Genomic DNA, 20937 nt, shown 5'->3' with positions numbered 1-20937 from the left:
TGCATTGCATTAAAATGGTATCATTAAAAATGTCAGCCGGACACACAAAAAATAATCCCTCACCCAACCCCAAATCACAAAAAATGGAGACGCTACGAGTATCGGAAAATTGCACTTTTTTTTTTAGCAAAGTTTGGAATTTTTTTTCACCACTTAGATAAAAAAGAACCTAGATATGTTTGGTGTCTATGACCTGGAGAATCATAATGACAGGTCATTTTTAGCATTTAGTGAACCTACCAAAAAAGCCAAACACTGGATTGCACTTTTTTTTGCAATTTCACCGCACTTGGAATTTTTTTCACGTTTTCCAGTACACGACACGGTAAAATCAATGGTGTCGTTCAAAAGTACAACTCGTCCCGCAAAATGAAAAGCCCTCACATGGCCATATTGACAGACAAATAAAAAAAAGTTATGGCTCTGGGAAGGAGGGGAGCGAAAAGTGAAAACGCAAAACTGAAAAAAGCATATAAAACTCAGCAATGCTTACACCATCATCTCTGAAGACCCCTTATTCACTCATCTCATTAAAGTAGTAAAGTGCCTAATCCCAGGGAGATTGGACATTAACTACCCTACCATCTGTTAGAGAATGCAATCCAGAAAGAGAGAGGATCCAGGTTTCATAGGAAACATCAAGTAGTATAAGTTATAGATCTTCTACCTGGAGGTAGATTTTACAATTCTCTTGAATTGTTACAAAATGATCTTATAATTTTCCAGGATTTGCAAAGTTTCTCCATCCATATTGCAGTTAAGCAGCTGTTAAATGCAGACGAGCGCTATTTTTCTTCATAACAGTGGTAAAAAGCCATTACGAGTATTACTGATTCTACCAATGATTAGTAATTATATTATCTTGTATTTATGGAAATTGTAAAAGACCCAGAGATATAAAGCATATGATATTGAATAGAAGCAATTCCTGTTTGTCATGGTAATCTTCAGTATTATCAAACTGGGTATACATTATTATTGTTATTATTTATTATTATTATTATAGCGCCATGTATTCACAATAAAAAACAATAATCATGAGCAATACAAGTCACTGATTGGTCCAGGAGGAGAGAACCAACCCACGATGCGATGGATGTTGCATAGTGAAATTTGCAAATATGCAGATTGTGCCCAACTTATGTTTCTGGAGGCATGTACCCCATAAAGTGGGTTCTTCCTGCTATACCGCTGCCATGCACATGCATACGCGTACATTTATATACAGAGCTGCATGAGAGCTTGTTTTTGTGTGATAAGTTGCAGTTTCCATTGGCACCACACCACATTTTTACATTTCTTATTATTGAGATTTTTCAAATGCCAAATGAACAAAAATCAGCGATTCAAGAATTATATATATATATGTATATATATATATATATATGTGTGTGTGTGTGTATTTTTTTTATTTCATCATTCACTGAAGGGTAAAAGTGAGAACGCAAATTTATTCTTTGGACCAGTATGAACATAGTGGTACTATATTTTATGGCTTTTTTGAAGTTTTGCTACTTCAGCACACTAAAAACAATTGATTACAAAATTATTTGTTTTTTGTTTTGGCAAATTCTGAAAGAACTTTTTTATTTTTCTGCTTTTTGTTGGATGAGATGCTGTTTTCATTGGTGTCAATTTTTTATAGATACATTTTTTATTACTGTATATAAAATCAGCATTTTTTAATGGCAAAATATTTTTTACACATTTTTTTGTGCTGTATTTATATTTTTACTTTTTTACACTCTGGGGCTTGAACATTTCACACTTTCCTTTTTTTATTGTTGTCAATTTGACCTGTCAGTGAGACATGGCCCCCATGGTTGGCAGACCGTGAGGTCATTACTTGTCCTCAGGTTACCATGTATTACGTTTCCTTAATGATCACCTTAAAATGGTTGATCAGCAGTTGTTAGCTGGTTAAAGCATACAGTAAATTCAAATAGTTGTAAAAGCAATGTCACTCCAAAGTCGTTATTAGAGGAAATGTGACTTGAAGCACATAGGTTCAATTTTATAATAGCATGTCTCCCCGTTGTATCTCATTTTATAGCAGTCAGTGTGGGGGAGGGTGAGCTGACAGCACTGCGTGATAAGATCTGGAAGTGTTTGTAATGATACAAAACTCAGCTTTGCAGAAGGTCTACCACTGTTTTTGGATTGCTTTTCTAAGAAATCTGAAATTATTTTTCTGCAACTCAATAGAGTGATTTTTTTCTTTACTGTTCCTTTGTCCACGGATCACAACATAATCAAGGAGTTTACAACCCATGGCACTGTAGCTAATCTTCCTCGATGTGGATGGCAGAGATCAGTGAGGAGGAGAGGGTGTGTTCTTTTCTCCCCTGCATGACATTGCCTACTGGTGATTGGTCAAACTCAAGCAGGGGAAGAAGTACACACCTCCATAACAAGTCTCTGGAAACACCCAGTGGAACTTTACATAAATTATAATGTGAAAATAAAAAAAAATAGAGGTAGGACCTTTTTTGCGCTGCCGAAGACAACAATATAGATTGAACCTTTTAGATTGTTAGCTTGCATGCAGGAGCCTAACTCCTCCTTTATCTGTTGAAATTTGTGCTACATCTTTGTTTTTATTGTCTGTACAAGTCTCCGCTTAATTGTAAAGTGCTGCGGAATATGTTGGCGCTATATAAATTAAATTATTATTTATATAAAGTAATTATGGTTTCCAAAAAGGAATACAGGAGATGATGTGTCGAGAATTGCACTTCAAAGTTCACAGACTTCTTCATCAGGACAAACCACATGTGAACTTCGAAATGTGTTGAAAATATAACAACACAATTCTCCTGTTCTTCCATTCTCTTATTGTGCTATTGTTTTCAAGCTTTCCCATTGGATAAATTATAGTGTGAAATTTACAAGCTAATAGCTCTGCAATGGAAAGGAGAAATTAAAATTGTGAAACTAAATTTTATTCCGCTGTGCAGTCACTATTCTACGATGTGCTCACACTGGTGAAAGGTCCCCTTTAAATACTTATTTCCTTTCTTAGGCTGTGTGCACACGTTCCAGATTTTTCACGTTTTTTCGCTATACAAAAGCGATCAAACTGTGAGAAAAATGCATCTATTAAGCATCCTATTAATAGAAAGCAATCCTCAATTTTTGTACACATGTTGAGTTTTTTCCAGATTTTTCGCGTTTTGCCGCTATATATTGCAATGGGGAAACTCCGGAAAAAAACGCTAAAAGTCCGCACAAAAAAAAAAAGCAAAAAATGCGATAAAAACGCGCAAAAAACGCATTCAGATTTCCTGCGGAAAAAGTCCGGTTTGGGTCAGGAAATTTCAGCAAAGATTCCTGATGTGTGCACATAGCCTTAGGGTATGTTTTCTTGATGTCTTTAACCCATTTACTACCTTGGGTTTTTCCGATTTTGCAATGGCCTGTTTTTGGTAGGATGAGTTGTACTTTTGAATGACGCAATTGATTTTACCATATAGTGTACAGGAAAACGGGAAAAAAATTCCAAGTGCTGTGAAATTGCAAAAATAAGTGTGATTCCACAACTGTTTTTAGGATTTTTTTTTACCATGTTCACTAAATGCTAAAACTGACCTGCCATTATGATTCTCCAGGTTATTATGCATTCAAAAGTACCAAACATCTATAAGTTTGTTTTTAATTAGGATATTATTATTAATAATAATATTATTATTTGAGATAGATATGATGTTTTGATCGCCTATTGTTGCATTTTATTGTAATGTTGGAGCGACCAAAAAACCTAATTCTTGCATTTTGATTTTTTTTTACCATTATTCCATTTACTGATCTGATTACCATATATTCTCGAGTATAAGCCGACCCGAGTATAAGCCGAGACCCCTAATTTTGCCACAAAAAACTGGGAAAACTTAATGACTCGAGTATAAGCCTAGGGTGAAAAATGCAGCAGCTACCGGTAAATGTCAAAAATAAAAATAGATACCAATGAAAGTAAAACTAATTGAGACATCAGTAGGTTGTGTTTTTGAATATCCATATTGAATCAGGAGCCCCATAAGATGCTCCATAAAGATTGATGGGCCCCATAAGATGCTCCATGTTAAAATATGCCCCATATAGTGCTGCACAAATGCTGATTATGGCCCCATAAGATGCCCCATAGAGATATTTGCCCCATATAATGCTGCACATGGCCCCATAGATATATTTGTCCCATATAATGCTGCACATGGCCCCATAAGATGCTCCATACAGACATTTGCCCCATATCCTGTTGCTGCCATAAAAAAAAAAAAAATCACATACTCACCTTTTCTTTACTGTTCCTTTGTCCTCGGTGCACAACATAATCAAGAAGTTTACAACTAGTGATAATCGAATAGTGAAATATTTGGATTTGGGAAATTAGAATAATTTCTAATATCCGTGTACACATACCGAATAACGATTCCAATGCAAGTCAATGGGAAAGTCGAATATTTTTCTGCTGGACCCAACAAACAGGTCTGAGGGCCTGAGAAAAAAGCTGAAAAGGATGAGAAAGAGCTAAAACTAAATGGGAACAGCATGGAGTAATGAAGATTATTGCCCCTGCTAAATTGTCACGTATGATTAACGCTGAAACTACACTCTCTCTACTCTGTTTCCAGCTGCAATGAGCGCAAGATGGCGTCGGCAGCCTTTAAATAGTCCCCATGATGCTGTAAGGCCAGCAAATCACAGCAATGCCATACCAAAGATGGCGCCGGCATTACTGTGATTGGTAAGCCAGCCTAGCATGTTCATTGGCTGCAAATAAAGTACCAAACAAGCAGGACGGGTCACTTGAATATACCGAGGTAAATACCTAATTACTCGCTGAGTAACAAATAGCCTAAATACAGTTCTAGTCGTGCGAGTAGCGAATAGTGCCAAATGTATTCGCTCATCACTAGTTACAACCCATGGCACTGCAGTTAATCTTCCTGGACTTGGATGGCAGAGAAAAATCGATTAAAGGTTACAATGCGTGATAGTCCGGATAGTGAATAAAGAGCCCCAATCAAGTTCCCAAAAAATTGAAGCTGTTCTTCAGGCTCAGGGTGCATCAGTATCAGTGCGAACTATCTGTCGACATTTCAATGAAATGAAATGCTATGGCAGGAGATCCAGGAGGATCCCACTGCTGACACAGAGACATAAAATACTAAACTGCAGTTTGCCAAAATGTATGTGAGTAAGCCAAAATTCTTCACACAAAAGTGTCCTGTGAACAGATGAAACCATGATCAATAAAGCATATCAGTCTACTGTTTACCAAAAATGGAAAGAGTCCTACAAAGAAAAAAACACAGTACCTACAAAAAAATATGGTGTAGGTTCAGAAATGTTTTGGGGTTGTTTTCCTGCCGCTGAAACTAGGTGCCTTGACTGTGGACAAGGCATAATGAAATCTAAAAATTGCCAATGGATTTTGGGTCACAAAGTAGTGCCAGTGTCAGAAAACTGGGTTTGCATCCTGGGCCATGGGTTTTCCAGCAGGGCAATGACCCCAAACATACTTCAAGAAGCACCTGGAAATAAATGGAAACAAAGCACTGGAGAGTTCTGCAGTTGCCAGCAATGAGTCCAGATCCAAATCCCTTTGAACACCTGTTGGGAGAAGGCGCCTTCAAATATGAGAGACCTGGAGCAGTTTGCAAGAGACAAGTAGTCCAAAATTCCAGTTAAGAGGTGTAAGAAGCTTGCTGATGGTTATAGGATGTGATTGATTGCAGTTATTTACTCCATAGAGTGTGAAACCAAATATTAAGTTGAGGGTGCCAACAATTTTGTCTTGCCCACTTTGGGGTTTTGTGTGAAATGATGTCCAATTTACCTTTTTTCTCTTTTTTTTGTGTTGTTCCAATACACACAAAGGAAATAAACTTGTATAACAAAACGTGTAATTGCAATAATATTCCGGGAGAAATACTTTATTTCTTGGAACAAATTGAAGGGTGCCAACACTTTCGGCCATGTCTGTACCCTCAAAATACCCCATTTTTAATGAAAAAATCTATTTGTCTATTTTTCACTGTTTCCTGTGATTCGATTTTAATTTTAATCTCATAGCGCAAAATAAGATAGATTTCCCTGATATCCTCTGGTGCTGGCATCTCTGTTCTGAACCATCTGATCCCTGACAAGTCTGTGCACAGAGGATTCATTGGCTATAATAAGCTGCTTTCTAAATGTGATTTCTTAACTTCTCATTATATTTTTATATTTCTCCAATCTACATAGTGATTTTATAAAGTTATAATGTACCGTACATTGAGCATTACATTTTTATTATAACTTTATGCCTACACAAGACAACGAATCAATTCACTGCTCAAGGCCTGCATGTAGATACTATGACCAAGGCATAATAGACACCACCACCTTGCAGCACTCGAAACACATGGCCCCATAAACACCTCCAACTTCAATCACCAATCTAGAAAAAGCTGTCATATTGATATGATGCTCCATTTCTTCCTATTGTCTCAAGACAAACACTTAGCACTACATGATTACTAATAGGTTCACAATGATATTGAGTAATATATGTCTGGACAGGAGCGGACACAGGCAGAAGAGATCCCCTCTGTAAGAATAATATATGTGCCCTTTGCAGTTCAATAGCTTATTAGAATGCAGAATTCCACCTGCTTTGGAGATAGAAGTAGGCACCCTACTTTTTAGGCCCCTGTTCAGTTGAACATATATTATCAATGGTATCTCCGCCCCTCGTCTGGGATTCTATACATTCAATAAACCTCTAAAAATATTAATATATTATAAAAATTATGAAAAAATCTTTCTTGTAGGCCAGGAAGAAATCCTTGCACTTCCTTAATGGAAAAAGTCAAACTTCTGAGCCTTCCATTACCTTGGCTTGGTTGATGGTCTAAACATTGCCTAACATCATGGTGCTCACAGTTCAAATCATCACTGCCAGCTCCCCATTCACCTGCAGTAAAGCCTAGTGTACTTCTCCAGGTTCATCGGCGCACAGTTCATGCAAGTAATGTTAAAGAAGATGGCGTGCACACAGCTGGAGGAAGAGGTGCCGGTGGAAGAGAGTGGCAAACTCCTGGATCATATAGCAGATAAATAGTTTTACCGCACACTCAAGAGTTTTCATGCAAATAATCTTTATTGATTGTTCAACACAGGTGGAAGTGGCGGTCAAAGTGAAGACACACACAAAGGAGCGACTGTAACGTTTTGACCCACTCGGGCCTTGATCACAAAGTCACTCTGTATGAGGAAAAGAGGTCCAAATGCCACTTGGAGATCCCAGTAGGGACAGTTATATAGCCAGTTCCTTGGCAAGTTTGGCTCCCGTACCTACTGTGAGCATGTATGCACGTAGGCAATGAGCAGTAAAGAGGTAAAGCCTGTCACTCCCACTTTCTGAGCATGTGCAGTGTGCCTTAAAGCGAAGAAGATCTGAACTGTAGACATTGTGAGGTCAAACTGTGTTCAGTGGGAAATGCATGCATGGCTCGCTTTTAGTGACATTTTGTACTGTGTTCTTTTTGCAGATTAAAATGGAAGAAATGATAAGGAAATTAGTATCATCGTCAGGATTTCTGCAAGAGACATTTCGATACCTGCAGCTAATCTTGCAGACTGACAAATACTAATTATACTGTATATTCTTTGAAACTTTACTTCATAGTTTGGCACTGAATGAACAGAGTCATCTCATTACCATTAGAGGTTGGATTGCAGCTTTATTGAGTTGCTGAAGGCCAAGGTAAGACAAGCTAGAAAAGCTATACACTATAGACTATACTATATTATAACATAAACTATACTATGCTATGACTGATAAGCACCTTTTTGGCAACTGATCGAGGTGGCTGCACTACATCTAGGTCCTATAATAATCCATAAAAAATTACTTCTGTAAACTGACTGCGATATATTTTTCCTGCTATAAAACTCAAACCTTGCTATATTGATTGTACATAAAGCTCTGGCAAAAATAAAGAGACCACCACATCAAAACCCTGTCTTGGGCAGCCCAATCTCCAGAGCTGAACTCCATTGAAAACCTCTGGAATGTAATCAACAGGATTTCTGGTATTTCAATGTTTGTGGATATAATTTGCATGAGCACAGAAAAATGGTGCCTCGCTGTTTTCTTTCAATGACCAGGAAGAGATTGAATTACCGTAATAAAATCCATATTACTCACCTAGGCTTTCATCTGTCTTTTTGCTGCCTCCACCGCAGCTCCCTTGACCTTCATGCCAGTCTTTGGTCCTTTCAGTGCTGAAGCTAGCCAGTGATTTGCCTCAAGCGGTCATGTGAGAGCCACTTCTGTCATTGACATCAACAAGCACTGACCCCCTCCATGTGACTACATGAGGCCAATCACTGGCCTCTGCAGGAGGAAAAAGAGCAAAGGGAAAATCAACCAGAAAAGGAAATTTCTAAAATCTCATAGCTTTTTTTGGTGCTGTAAAAACAGTTTTTAATTTGCATAAAATTAATGCTGTAAAAAAGCGGCATATGAACAAAGCCTATGGTTTGTTCACAGCAGTAGAAATGGAGATTTTACTTTATGGAATGCAAATGTGATGCAGTATATCGACAGCATTTGCACAGCAGAAACCAAAATTCTGTGCAGATTTTGCAGCTGTGGATTCCACTGCGGAGATTCTGCAGCAGCTACGTCCTATGTGGACATGTCCACTTACATTTATTAGTTATTTTTAATGGAGAATTTTATTACCCAACACTGCAATGAAATCTACTACTAACTGGTCAGTCCCCAAGAGATGTTACATGTCTTTCGTTAGTTACACATAATGCTGCCTATGACACTGTAGCTTAAAATCATCGGCCACTTCTGTCCATGTAATGGCTGTTGGTGGAGGAGCATGTGGCCAGAGCTGTCTATTAGCCTTCTTCTATAGAAGATGTGAGCTTACTGGTTGTTGTTTAATCAGCATTTAACTTTTGGGTGTGATAAGTTTTCGATGTGTAAGGGCAGGACTGTGGGTAGGGTCTTCGGCTCCTACCTAACGCCTCCACCTGCCTCTGGTGTCCATATCTACTTCCTGTGTGAAAATCTATGACTGCGCCGTCCTCATCAAGGACCTCACTTGTGCAGATTGAACTCCCAGTGGCCTTCAATAAAATGGTACTGGTGATGGCGCATGCGCAAATTAAAATCTCAACTCAATGATGAGCCAAGATCTCAATTTGTGCATGCGCCACCATTTTAATGAAGACAGTCAGGAGGTCAATCTGTGCATATATTGCCACCGATGCAATTTTACTGAAGACTGTTGGGAGATCAATCTACGCAATTGCCACCTGAGGTGAGGATGGTGCAGGCGCAAACTCTCAAACAGGAGACAGATACAGGACACCAGAGGCCGGCTTTAGGGGACAGGGCATTAGCTGAAGACTTTTCCTACAGTCCCTTCTCTATGCATCTAAAGCCTTTTACAACAAAACTTAAACTTCAAATAAAACGACAACCACCATGTGTATTTCTTCAATAAGGGCACACTCACATCATAGTATAAATCAGATGAGTGCTATCCAATTTTTTAACATTTTATTAATCAATGGGGCACTGTTCATGTCCGATTTTTTTTGCACTGACAAAATCTGTCTGTGAAAAAAAAATTGCACCAAAAAGAGAAAGTGGTCAACCTCTTTAGCCCTATAAGTTTCACCCAACTGGACAGGTCATTGCTCGGTTATGCAGCAGTGCACAAATGTTGAGGATGAGATGTTATGACATTTTATCCTCATGTAAAGATCATTAGCAGAAATTGAGTGGCGTGCCGAATTAGGCTTTTGCAGCCTGTCAAATTAGGCGGCAGTACATACCGCAGATTTCACCCATTATCTAATTAATACTGCTAAATATAAATACATGAGACATTCCCTATAAGTTTAACTATAAAATCTCAGTTTAGTAGCCAAGATGCAATCTGCTTTACTGCCAGATGCCTTTGGGGAAGATTAAATAAGTGCATTATTTCTAGATAGACACTTAAAGAGTCATGATCCTGTTGACATCTTCTATTCATCTGAGATGGAGACCCACACCCTTTTGTCTAATTTATCAAGCAAATCTAATTTTCTAAATTAGCAGTTACAGAGGTCTCTGTGTAGTTAATTACCCGCTGTCTTAGTTATTGTCACAAAAAATTGAGAAAGGAAATTAGATTAAAAGGCTGGCATTTAAGTATCAGCAAGAAAGAAAACTAAAATGTAATTTCTGCAATATTTATAAATATGTATCTGTTCCTTTCTTTGCATCTCGTTGAAAACGTTTCAATTTCCTTTTGTGCACCAGCATGAGGTTATAAAAATGTGGAAAGAAAACTAATTAATATCTCTATATTTAAAACTTTCAGGCATATTATTCCAGATACTATTCTATACTTATTGATCATTTTATGTTTTATACTGTATGTAAAATAAGTTTTGTCATATGAAATGCAAATATTTTGTCTTTTACATTTTCGAAGATGTCTCCTCAGAACAACTTTAAATTAGAGGTTTTCTAGAGAACATGTTGTGTCTGTGCCCAAAACTAGAGATGGGTGGACACCTGGATGTTCGGGTCAGGCGGGTTCGGCCTAACAGTTACAAAAAGTTTGGGCTCGGGTACCAGAGCAGACACGAATCCGAACCCTGACCCCATTCACTTGAATGGGGGCCTGAACATCCAGTGTTTGCTGCGCTGTATTGTGCATGACAGAGTGGCAAACACCGCATATGATCGGCGGTGAAATTATCCCCACCGGTCAGAGAGCCGCGGTTCCCACGCTGTCAGAAGTCAGTGTGAGCACTCACCTGACTTTGGAGGTATAAAGTTTACCTCCGGTCATTGGTATCAGTTGATGGGACAACTGCTCCCATCATCCGACACCTGCTGCTGCTAACTAGCCAGGCAAAACTCACAGCTGGGGGCTGCAACCCTCAGTTGTCAGCTTCAGCAAGACTAGTTATCAATAAGAGAGGGGTCACCATGCTGTATTTTTTAATTATTTAAATAAATAATTAAAAATAACGACATGGGGTCCCCCCCATTTTTGACAATCAACCTTGCTAAAGCAGACAGTTGGGGGCTGGTATTCTCAGGCTGCCCCCCCAGCCTAAAAATAGCAGCACGGAGCTGCCCAGAAAAGGACATCTATTAGATGTGCTAATTTTGGTGCTTTGCCCAGCTCTTCTTACTTGCCCTGTAGTGGTGGCAAGTGGAGTTATAGTTGGGGGGGTTGATGTCACCTTTGTATTTTTCGGTGACATCAAGACCCGAGGTTAGTAATGGAGAGGCGTCTATAAGACGCCCCCATTACTAACTGCATAGTCACATTGTATGACAACACAGACACCAAGAATTAAGTCCTTTAATTGAAAATATGACACAGACTCCTTTAATAATCTCAATTAAGCCATACTTACAACCTCGCCTAATTCCTTTAGGTTTGTACTACCTGATGAAGATAGTGTTATGCTATCAAAACGCGTTGTGGAAATCAAAGGGTTAAAAAAGGTTTGTTAACCAGATCACTGTCCCTACATTTATCCCTCATCTCAGCAGTCCATAGACCACTACAACCATTTCCTTTATCATACCCTATCCCTGTGGCCATCCTGTCGGAACAGTCTGAATCTGTCCCAGTGGCCATTCCATCTGCTATCCAGAGATAGCACAGTCTGAATCTGTCCCTGTGGCCATCCCATCTGTTATACAGTGACTAGTGTTGAGCGATACCGTCCGATACTTGAAAGTATCGGTATCGGAAAGTATCGGCCGATACCAGCAAAGTATCGGATCCAATCCGATACCGATACCCGATACCAATACAAGTCAATGGGACTCAAGTATCGGACGGTATTCCTGAGGCGTGTCCAGCCTCCCGGCTTGTGATTGGTTGACCGCGACGCAACCAATCACAAGCCGGGACGTCACGGGAGGCTGGACAAGCGCGCATTTTAAAATGCGCGCGTGTCCAGCCTCCCGGCTTGTGATTGGTTTACCGCGACGCAACCAATCACAAGCCGGGACGTCACGGGAGGCTGGACAAGCGCGCATTTTAAAATGCGCGCGTGTCCAGCCTCCCGTGACGTCACGGCTTGTGATTGGTTGCGTCGCCCATGTGACTGCGACGCAACCAATCACAAAGCCGGGACGTAATTTTAAAATCCTTAAGGGCCTGAAATTACGTCACGGCTTGCTGTGATTGGTTGCGTCGCCCATGTGACTGCGACGCAACCAATCACAAAGCCGGGACGTAATTTTAAAATCCTTAAGGACCTGAAATTACGTCACGGCTTGCTGTGATTGGTTGCGTCGCCCATGTGACTGCGACGCAACCAATCACAAGCCGGGACTTCACGTAAAGGAAAGAAAAGCGCGAATTTTAAACAAAGAACGCTGCCGCTTCCCTCGGTAAGGTGCAGGCTGCGTCGGAGAGGTGAGTATAGCAATATTTTTTATTTTAATTCTCTCTTTTACACATTTTTACATTAATGTTGTTTCGATACCGATACCCGATACCACAAAAGTATCGGATCTCGGTATCGGAATTCCGATACCCGCAAGTATCGGCCGATACCCGATACTTGCGGTATCGGAATGCTCAACACTAACAGTGACTGTACAGTCTGAACTTGTCCCAAGTGGCCGTCCTGTTGGCACAGTCTGAACCCATCCCAAGTGACCATTGTATCTACACAGTCTGAACTTGTTACAGTGGATGTTCTGCCCTATCCAGGAATCTGGATTACCGGTTAGACCAAAAGGGTCAGCTTCTTTTGCCGGAGGCCACCCTGGAGTGGTACCTGACAGCTTCCTGCCACGCAAGCCTGGGAATACCAATATAGCTGCTTAGCCACGCTCCTCCAGGGTAGGTCTGGGCCAATCGACAGTGGGTCCATGAATCATGTGCGCCATCTGTAATAGTTTCATTGTAAATACTACAAACTGTTCACCTTCAGGTTTTTGGGCATTTTTTAAATGTTTCAAGCTATTAAAGAGGCCAATAGTTTAAAAGAGGTAACATGTCCACTTTCAGGTGTATTTCATTAGGAAGATGCTAACAATAACAATAAAAGTCAAAGGGAATGCTAAAAGATGCTTGGAAGAATTTTTTACTTAAAAAAATCAACTGTTTTTTTAATTACCTAAGGGCATATGCATATGTTGAGTATTTGGTGAGTTTTTTTTACCCTGGTAAACAAAAACCAGGAGTGGAACAATCAGAGGAAAAGTATAATAGAAATACGTGCACCACTTCTGTATTTTTCAGCCACTCCTGGTTTTGGCTTACAAATACTGATGTAAAATGCTGATCAAATGCTCTTGGCCTCATAAATTTAAAAAACAACATACAAACAGCATTACAAAGAAGCCCCAAAAATGTAGGAAAAACGATAACCAAAAATGACAGCAAATAAAAACGTTGGCAAAACACCAGGAAACAACCACAAAAGGCTAAACAAATTGTTCAAACTTGCAAGATATTGAGAAAATATCAGAAAGAAAAGTGATTCTTTAAAGAGGTTCTTCCACAAACAAAGTTGTTGTAGAAAAATTTAAAAAAAATTAAATTCATATGGCATCTCTAAGGAGGGGGCATTTACCCCCTCGCACAGAATCTCCAGAAGGAGAAAGAGCTTACAATCTAAAACCTTTTTGGAAGTAGAGTCCCATGGAACATATGGTATAGTAAGAAAAGATAATGAAGATACAAAGAACTAACCATTCATGCTCCTTTAGAAGCCAGAGGCTCCTTGTAGTGTACATGTAATTAAAACAGGATATTTATTGTGGGAAAAAGTCAGATAGACTGAGATTTGTAAATTTAAGAGGAAGGAAATTGAAAATCTAACACTCATATGCTGTCATCTGTGTGACAGCGTGAGTGCCACAGCGCTCTGACCAGCGGTACCAAAATTCCCATTGATCATAGCCGGTGTTTTTCGCACTGTGACACAGATGACAGAGTGGGAAACACCAGATGTTCAGGCCCCCCATTCATTTAAATGAGGTCTGGGTTTGGGATCGACTTTGGGTACCATTCTGGTACCTTAACCAAACTTTTTTTTTTAAATGTTTGGCCACGGGTTTGCCCATCACTAGTGCTAACAATTGAGCACTGCCCAGCCTCATTAAATTATTTATCACACTTCCACTAGCCCATGCCAAGACTGTCTTGAGTTTTTTCCCATATGCACTGACTGGAAATGAACTAGAGGAAAAGCCCAGGCCCAGGTACTGACCACTACTATACAAGGTATGATAATCCGCTAGCTGCAGGACATTTTGAGGAGACTTACATGGCAACACAGCAAATTGATGTTAGGCCGCGCAATGATGCTTCAGCAGTTTGGCAGAAGGGGCTGGACAAGTACTTTTTTTTTGCGAATTGCTATTTGAAAATGTTCAAATTTGTGTGTAATTGTGAATTTTAGGAAATTGACTCCACAGATCGATTCGCTCATCTGCAATATTTACGCCTGATTGCCTATTATGCCCAGGCACCTTTTTCTTAGCCCACTATTTTAATAATATCTTTTCCTTCAAGTAGAAAATATAATGAACCTCATTTCTATTCTGTTAGCTGTTAAAATATAAAACTGCATTCCCATATGAAAACTGTATATAATTGCATTGATTTATATGACAACTTCACTGTTGTGCTGAACTGCTGGGAAAAGATTTTTTTTTCTCCAATGCGGGATATTCCCAGCTTTATGCACGGCATGCCTAAGAAAATATCAATGCTAATTTATGACTGAAGCCTCTGAGCAATATCTGAAAAGTAACCCTTCATTATCATGCCCCTCTGAAAAGCTGACGGAATATGTGATGGAGGAAAATATATGGCAACGACCATTGAGAAGCAGATTTATGCATGTGTGGTTTTGGGGGCTTAGCGACATCCCTGTTTGTAGAACAAAGATAATTATGGCCGTCACTCGGGGAGAATCCAATGCTCATGCTGTAGTGGACAAAGTCCAATCAAATAGCTTCAGATATATGTCATGGGACTTATACTGCAAAACATATTCCGTATTGGAGATAAAGATGTTATGAACCAAGTTGCTTATGACAATGTCGATAGAAATATCCATGGGGTGTGGAATAGGCAAAAAATAAAAATTAGAATCTCATTTCATGGAGAACTGTATGAGGTCTAAGGATGTCAATATCCCTTGTGAATTCTCATGGGGTGCTGAATTTCTCTCCACATTTACTCATATTGTTGCCTTTTACACAGTTTCACTCTAGCTATGGCCTAGAAGAACCACCCGACAGTTACCTCCCTCACATTTACTGCTCAGAAGATGGTTCAGACCATATAAGAATATTGAGCAATTGCTATCAGAGAAAAGATACACAGCCATGGTTAGTTTTAGCTGAAGGGAACCTACGTAAAACCCTTTTTTAAACGGAACATTGGATTAGGAAAATGGTCTAAGGGTCAGAGAAAGAGCCTCGAGGGGAAAATAAATATTCATCATCACCTTTGCTATGGAACACTAATATTGGACAGTATGTCAATGTACACACATGTCTTGAACATACTAAATATTATGAATGATCATGGTGTGCAGTGGTGAAAAACACCAACACGTATAGAGTAGCATGATGGTTCAGTGGTTAGCATTGTTACTTTACAGTGCTGGGGTCTTCTGCAGTGAGCTTGAATGTTCTCCCTGTATATATGTGGGTTTCATTTTTTTTTTTTTTATTCCTCCCACACTCCGAAGACATTGATGAAAATTTTTGATGAAATTAATGGTGCTTTATAAGAAATTAAATGATTTAATATGCTTTTATATTAATGTCAAACACATGTGGTCTTGGTGGACCTGGTATAACCTGAAACAAATGTTGACATTTTGGTTGACATGGACAGCAAACACAATAGTTTTTTTTAAGATCCCTATATCTGCAAAGGTTATTGCCAAAATTGTAGGCTATCCTTCATAAATATCATAGGTGATAACTTACTGATCACTGTGGACTCGCGACGATCTCCAAACTGGGCTCTGTATGTCAGGAACTAGGCTCTGCCGAGCTACGCGTTGAGTGAAGTGGAGGTGCGCTTGCTTGACCATCAGTCTATTCATTGTGTATGGGACTTTTTGAGAAAGTCGAGTACAGTGTTTTATGTGAATGAAAGTCCAAAATTATACATCTGGTAATAAAACTCCATATGAATTGACTTTCACTCTCTTTTTATGAATGGAGAGTCTACTATAGGATTATAAAGCACTGCACATGTACCATTATGATAAGGAACATGGTGGCCTAAGGTGTCAATGTTACACTGCTAAATCACAAATTGTGATAGTGATTGTGATCATGATGGATTTTATTTATATTTCTGATGATTAATAACAACGTGACTCCATTGTGTCTACAAGCCGCCCTCCAGCTCCTGCCTTGGGGTATGTTCACATGTGGTGCAGCATTATTTTGATGCATTTTTTTGGTGGAAAAAGAAGCTGCAAAAGCAATTGAATTTCAGAAATTTTATGCACGCACAGCTTTTTTTCCTGACTGAATTTGAGCACCGCAGCGTTTTTTCAAAATCTGCAGAATGTTTATTCTTTCAGCAGTTTTTGCGGCATTTTTGCAAGTTTTTGTAACCCTTTTGAAAGCGATAAGAAACTGCAAAAATGCTGAAAAAATTCAGCATAACGTTTGGAATTTTTGGTGACCAAAACTAACTTTATTAACATATATTGTAGACAAATCTCACATATGACCTACTTGAAAAACGCAGCTATTTGCAGCTTTTTAAACACAATTTTTTTTACTGCCAAGCGTGAAGGTTTTGGCTGCAGAAAAAAAAAACCACTGCAAAAATGCCACGTGTGAATATACTCATAAACTGTGGCATAAAAGCACTTACCGTTATAGAGAACAATGACTTCTCGTTGGCACACTGGCAGGCTGAACCGCACATACTTTTCACTTTATTAATGCTTTGTGGAGTAAATGCCATGTCATGATCTATGTACTGACCCCATTCAATTATAATGTGGGAGTATGCACTGTCTTCGTGAACAGCGTTATTTGATGCATGGATTATTTTATTAGTAACCTCTCGAACCTATAAAGTAAAGAACAAGGTATTAACCTAAGATTTTTGTGTTTGTGCAACATAAAGAAATGGCCTTAATAAATTATACTCTACAGGTACAGGAGAGTCAAGCATTGTCTTACCATAATACATGTGGGTTTATATTGGAACGTTACTTAGTGTAATGGCAAATTTTGCTATAAAACATCTCGTTTTAGGTTCACAGATATATGAAGGATGAAGCAATTGTGCATGGTCTAGCCAAAAGTCATTGGTTTGGGCTCCCCAGACACCATTAAAGTCACTGGGTAAAATGATTCAAATGAACTCTGACCAATTCTCTCGTCCTTCTGCGCTAGATTAAGATGCAAGACAAGAGGAAGTGGAAAGATCTCAGACATTGTGTTCAGCATCTTTTTCCAGCTGAAAAAGAATGAAACCCGGAGCAGTAATCTTTTGTACACTTAGGTGACTTATTCTTTACTATCCTAGATGATCAGTGAACAATCTTAAAGAAGCCATCCTCCTCCCATGAAAGTTTTTATCCTCCTAATATATTGCAATCAATAAATTATATAGCACTGTATACTTACAATTACTCATTTATTCTTTCTCCCAGTTAATTCTTCTCTATTCTCTGCTCTATGTAGAAACAACAAGTCTCTTTTCCCTGCAGAAAACATTCCTCCTCTTCAATTTCTGACCCAGCTGCTCACCCCTCCCCCTGCCAGAGACTTTTGCAGTGACTGATGATTCATACGGGCAAAAATTGACCTCCTTTTTCTACATGGAACTTAGAAGAATTCAGCCAATCAGTTTTTAATCACATGATGTTATAGACATAATGGAAAAGAGAAGCATTAGCTGGTTAGAAGGGCAAAATGAGCAATTGTAAGTACACAGTGCTATATAATATGATGAGTGCAATATATTAAGAGGATAAAACTTTGATGGGAAGGCTTCTTCAACCCCTTCCTGACCTTGAACTTATGAGGTACGTTGTGGCTAATTAATTCAGCTGACATAACAGCTGACACCCAGAAATGCTAGTGCTTGGCTAGTGCTTGGCAATGCTTTATAATTGCAATCAAACTGCTAAAAGTGAAAGTCCCATAGAGTAATAAATTAAAAAAGTGTTTAAAAAATTGTAAAAGTATTAAAAATAAATCACAAAATAATAATAAAAAAATTATTGCACCCATAAATTTGTAATTTTATGTAAAAAACAAACAACAAAAAAGTACACATGCATGGTATAGCTGCATCTGGAACAACCCGCCCCATAGAAATGAACATCGTTCAAAAAAGGGGCAAAAAAGATGCTTTTCCATCATACTGTCAAACACAAAGTGGAATAAAATGCGAAAAAAGAAATCTAAATAATAATGGTATCACTGAAAACATCATCGTTTCCCACAAATACATTTTTTTTCCACTCATGGCTCCATGAGTGGAAAAAAAATAAGTCATAGCACTCAGAATAAAGCAATGTAAAAATAATTATTTTTTCTAATAAATAGTTTTTATTGTGTAAAAGTGCCAAAACAAAAAAGTGACATAAATGGTATGGCTGTATTCATATTAAACCAATAAATAAATCTTCCTCATCAATTTTACAATACGTCGAAACGGCATTAAAAAAAAAAAATTGTTAAATTGCTGTTTTTTGTTCATTTGGCCTTCAAAAATTAGAATAAAAAGTGATCAAAAATGTTATGTGACTGAAGATGGTACCAATAAAAACATCAACTTGTCCCACAAAAAACAAGCCATAACATGACTCTGTCTTCAGAAATATAGGAAAATGAAAACTCTCAAAATGGCAATAAAAAGTACCTTTTAGTGTGTGACAACAGCTAAATATAAAAAATCAATATTAATCTGATATCGCTGTAATCGTATGGACCAGACGCATAAAGTCGTCATCTAATCTAATCTTATACTGCCCCAGCATAGGTATAAAAAATACAAAACCAATTCTTTAACTGCTGTTGATTTGTTCATTCTGCCTCCCAAAGATCACAATATGGCTCAGCTCACATTTATCCTGCACTCTACACTGAGTGCTTACACCAGGATTTCTGTGTAAATCTCTGAAATGTGTGATTCAGATGGACCCCCAGGCAGAAGATTCCCTATAATGAGGCAGATGGAAGCACTTTGGGTGCTGTCTCGCCTGTGATCCAGAGGTGTCCATCTTTTTAGGCATGCATAAAAGCACGGTGGCAGTTTTCAATTTGCACTCGGCATCATGCTTGTTTCTGATAAGAACCCATGGAGTCAAAATTGTCACTATACCTGTAGATGAATTCACAAAGGAGTATAATCTCCAAAATGTAATCACATAAAGGGGGATTCTGCTCTTCTAGCACTTAGGGGCTCTGGGCTCTGTATATGGAATCTGCAAACTATTCTAGGAAAATCTGCTCTCAAGGAAGCAAATAGCGCTCCTACCCTTCCAAGTCTCATCACATGACTAATCAGTAGGGTTGAGCGACTTTCATTTTTTTAAGATCGAGTCGGGTTTTGCGAAACCCGACTTTGTTCAGTCGAGTCGAGTGCAGTCGGCTGATTATCGCTAAAAGTCGGGGATCGACCGAAACACGAAACCCAATGCAAGTCAATGGGGAAGCATAGTCGGCAGTGGGTGGAGGCCAGGAAAACACCTACAGTGCCCATTTTAATGCCAAAAACATCCATTCTTGTTTCTAAAGCTTGTCAATCTTAATTAACTTTATAATAATAGTTGGGCATTTGAAATTGGGGGTCATTTGGCAAAAGTTGTGGGGGGGGTAGGGCTGGTTCAAGGTTTTAGTGGGCCCAGGAAACGTGGACTACGTCACGGTGGTGGAGCAGTGAGAGGTAAGTATGTCAAGTTTGCAAGTGCTGTGATCCTAAGCAAGCAGGGGGGGGGCCCATTCGTTGGCATTGGCACTGGCACAGGGCCCCTCAAAGTACAGCGGTGTGTTTGCACGGCGGGGGCGCCTCCCACCAGCAGCGACACTTTTGCGTACTCTGAGGGGCCCTGTGCCAGTGACATCGCCAACGAGTATGCCCCCCCACCTGATGAAGGAACCTGCACTTTCATCTGCACCTTCCTCTTTGTCCCTGTGTAAGGTGGTATAACATGCGGGAAGGGGAACCTTACTTTCAGCAGGGTCAGATTCTGGCTGTGTAGAGTGCAAGGGGAATGTAGTGGTCTAGGTCAATGTACCAGCAGACTCATCTAGCAGTGGCTGGGCAATGGGCAGGATGAGGAGGAAACACAGATATAGGGCCAAAGAATAAAGTAGGCTAAATGCAGTTCAAAATTGGTAACAGGACTAAACAGACGGCATTGCTTTGTTCAGTGGAGGAGCAAACCAAGGAGCAGCAGACACTGTTTTAAGGGCCCAACCACACTAGTAGGCCAAATGCAGTTTAATATCAGCTACTATAGGCCAAAAGCCTAATGACTGAAGCTCAGCTTTATTCAGTGGAGGACAACACCAGGGAGCGGCAGACCCCGTTAGTAGGCCGTAACCACCAAGCTTTTTAAAAAACAGCACTTAATGAGAGCCAGAAGGTTGAAGCTCAGCTTTATTCAGTTGACGTCAACACCAGGGAGCGGTAGACACCGTTAGTAGGCCGTAACTACCAAGCTTTTTAAAAAACAGCACTTAATGAGAGCCAGAAGGTTGAAGCTCAGATTTATTCAGTTGAGGTCAACACCAGGGAGCGGCAGACACCGTTAGTAGGCCGTAACCACCAAGCTTTTTAAAAAACAGCACTCAATGAGAGCCAGAAGGTTGAAGCTCAGCTTTATTCAGTTGAGGTCAACATCAGGGAGCGGCAGACCCCGTTAGTAGGCCCATAACCACCAAGCTTT

The 20937-nt window shown here is 39.4% G+C and overlaps 1 protein-coding gene across 1 annotated transcript in view; it reads right to left on the bottom strand.

Moving 5' to 3' along the window:
- Positions 1–20937, bottom strand: part of TPO (thyroid peroxidase) — a 201959-nt gene that overhangs the window by 101207 nt on the left and 79815 nt on the right. Inside the window, exon 7 of the mRNA XM_077281780.1 lies at positions 16899–17099. Within this exon, the coding sequence (XP_077137895.1) occupies positions 16899–17099 (201 nt within the window). The remainder of the gene's footprint in view (positions 1–16898; positions 17100–20937) is intronic.

Source organism: Ranitomeya variabilis, chromosome 2, assembly GCF_051348905.1.
Source record: "Ranitomeya variabilis isolate aRanVar5 chromosome 2, aRanVar5.hap1, whole genome shotgun sequence".
NCBI classification, from domain to species: domain Eukaryota; kingdom Metazoa; phylum Chordata; class Amphibia; order Anura; family Dendrobatidae; genus Ranitomeya; species Ranitomeya variabilis.
Note: the sequence above shows the minus strand (reverse complement) of the source record. Positions and strands in the feature narration are given on the sequence as shown.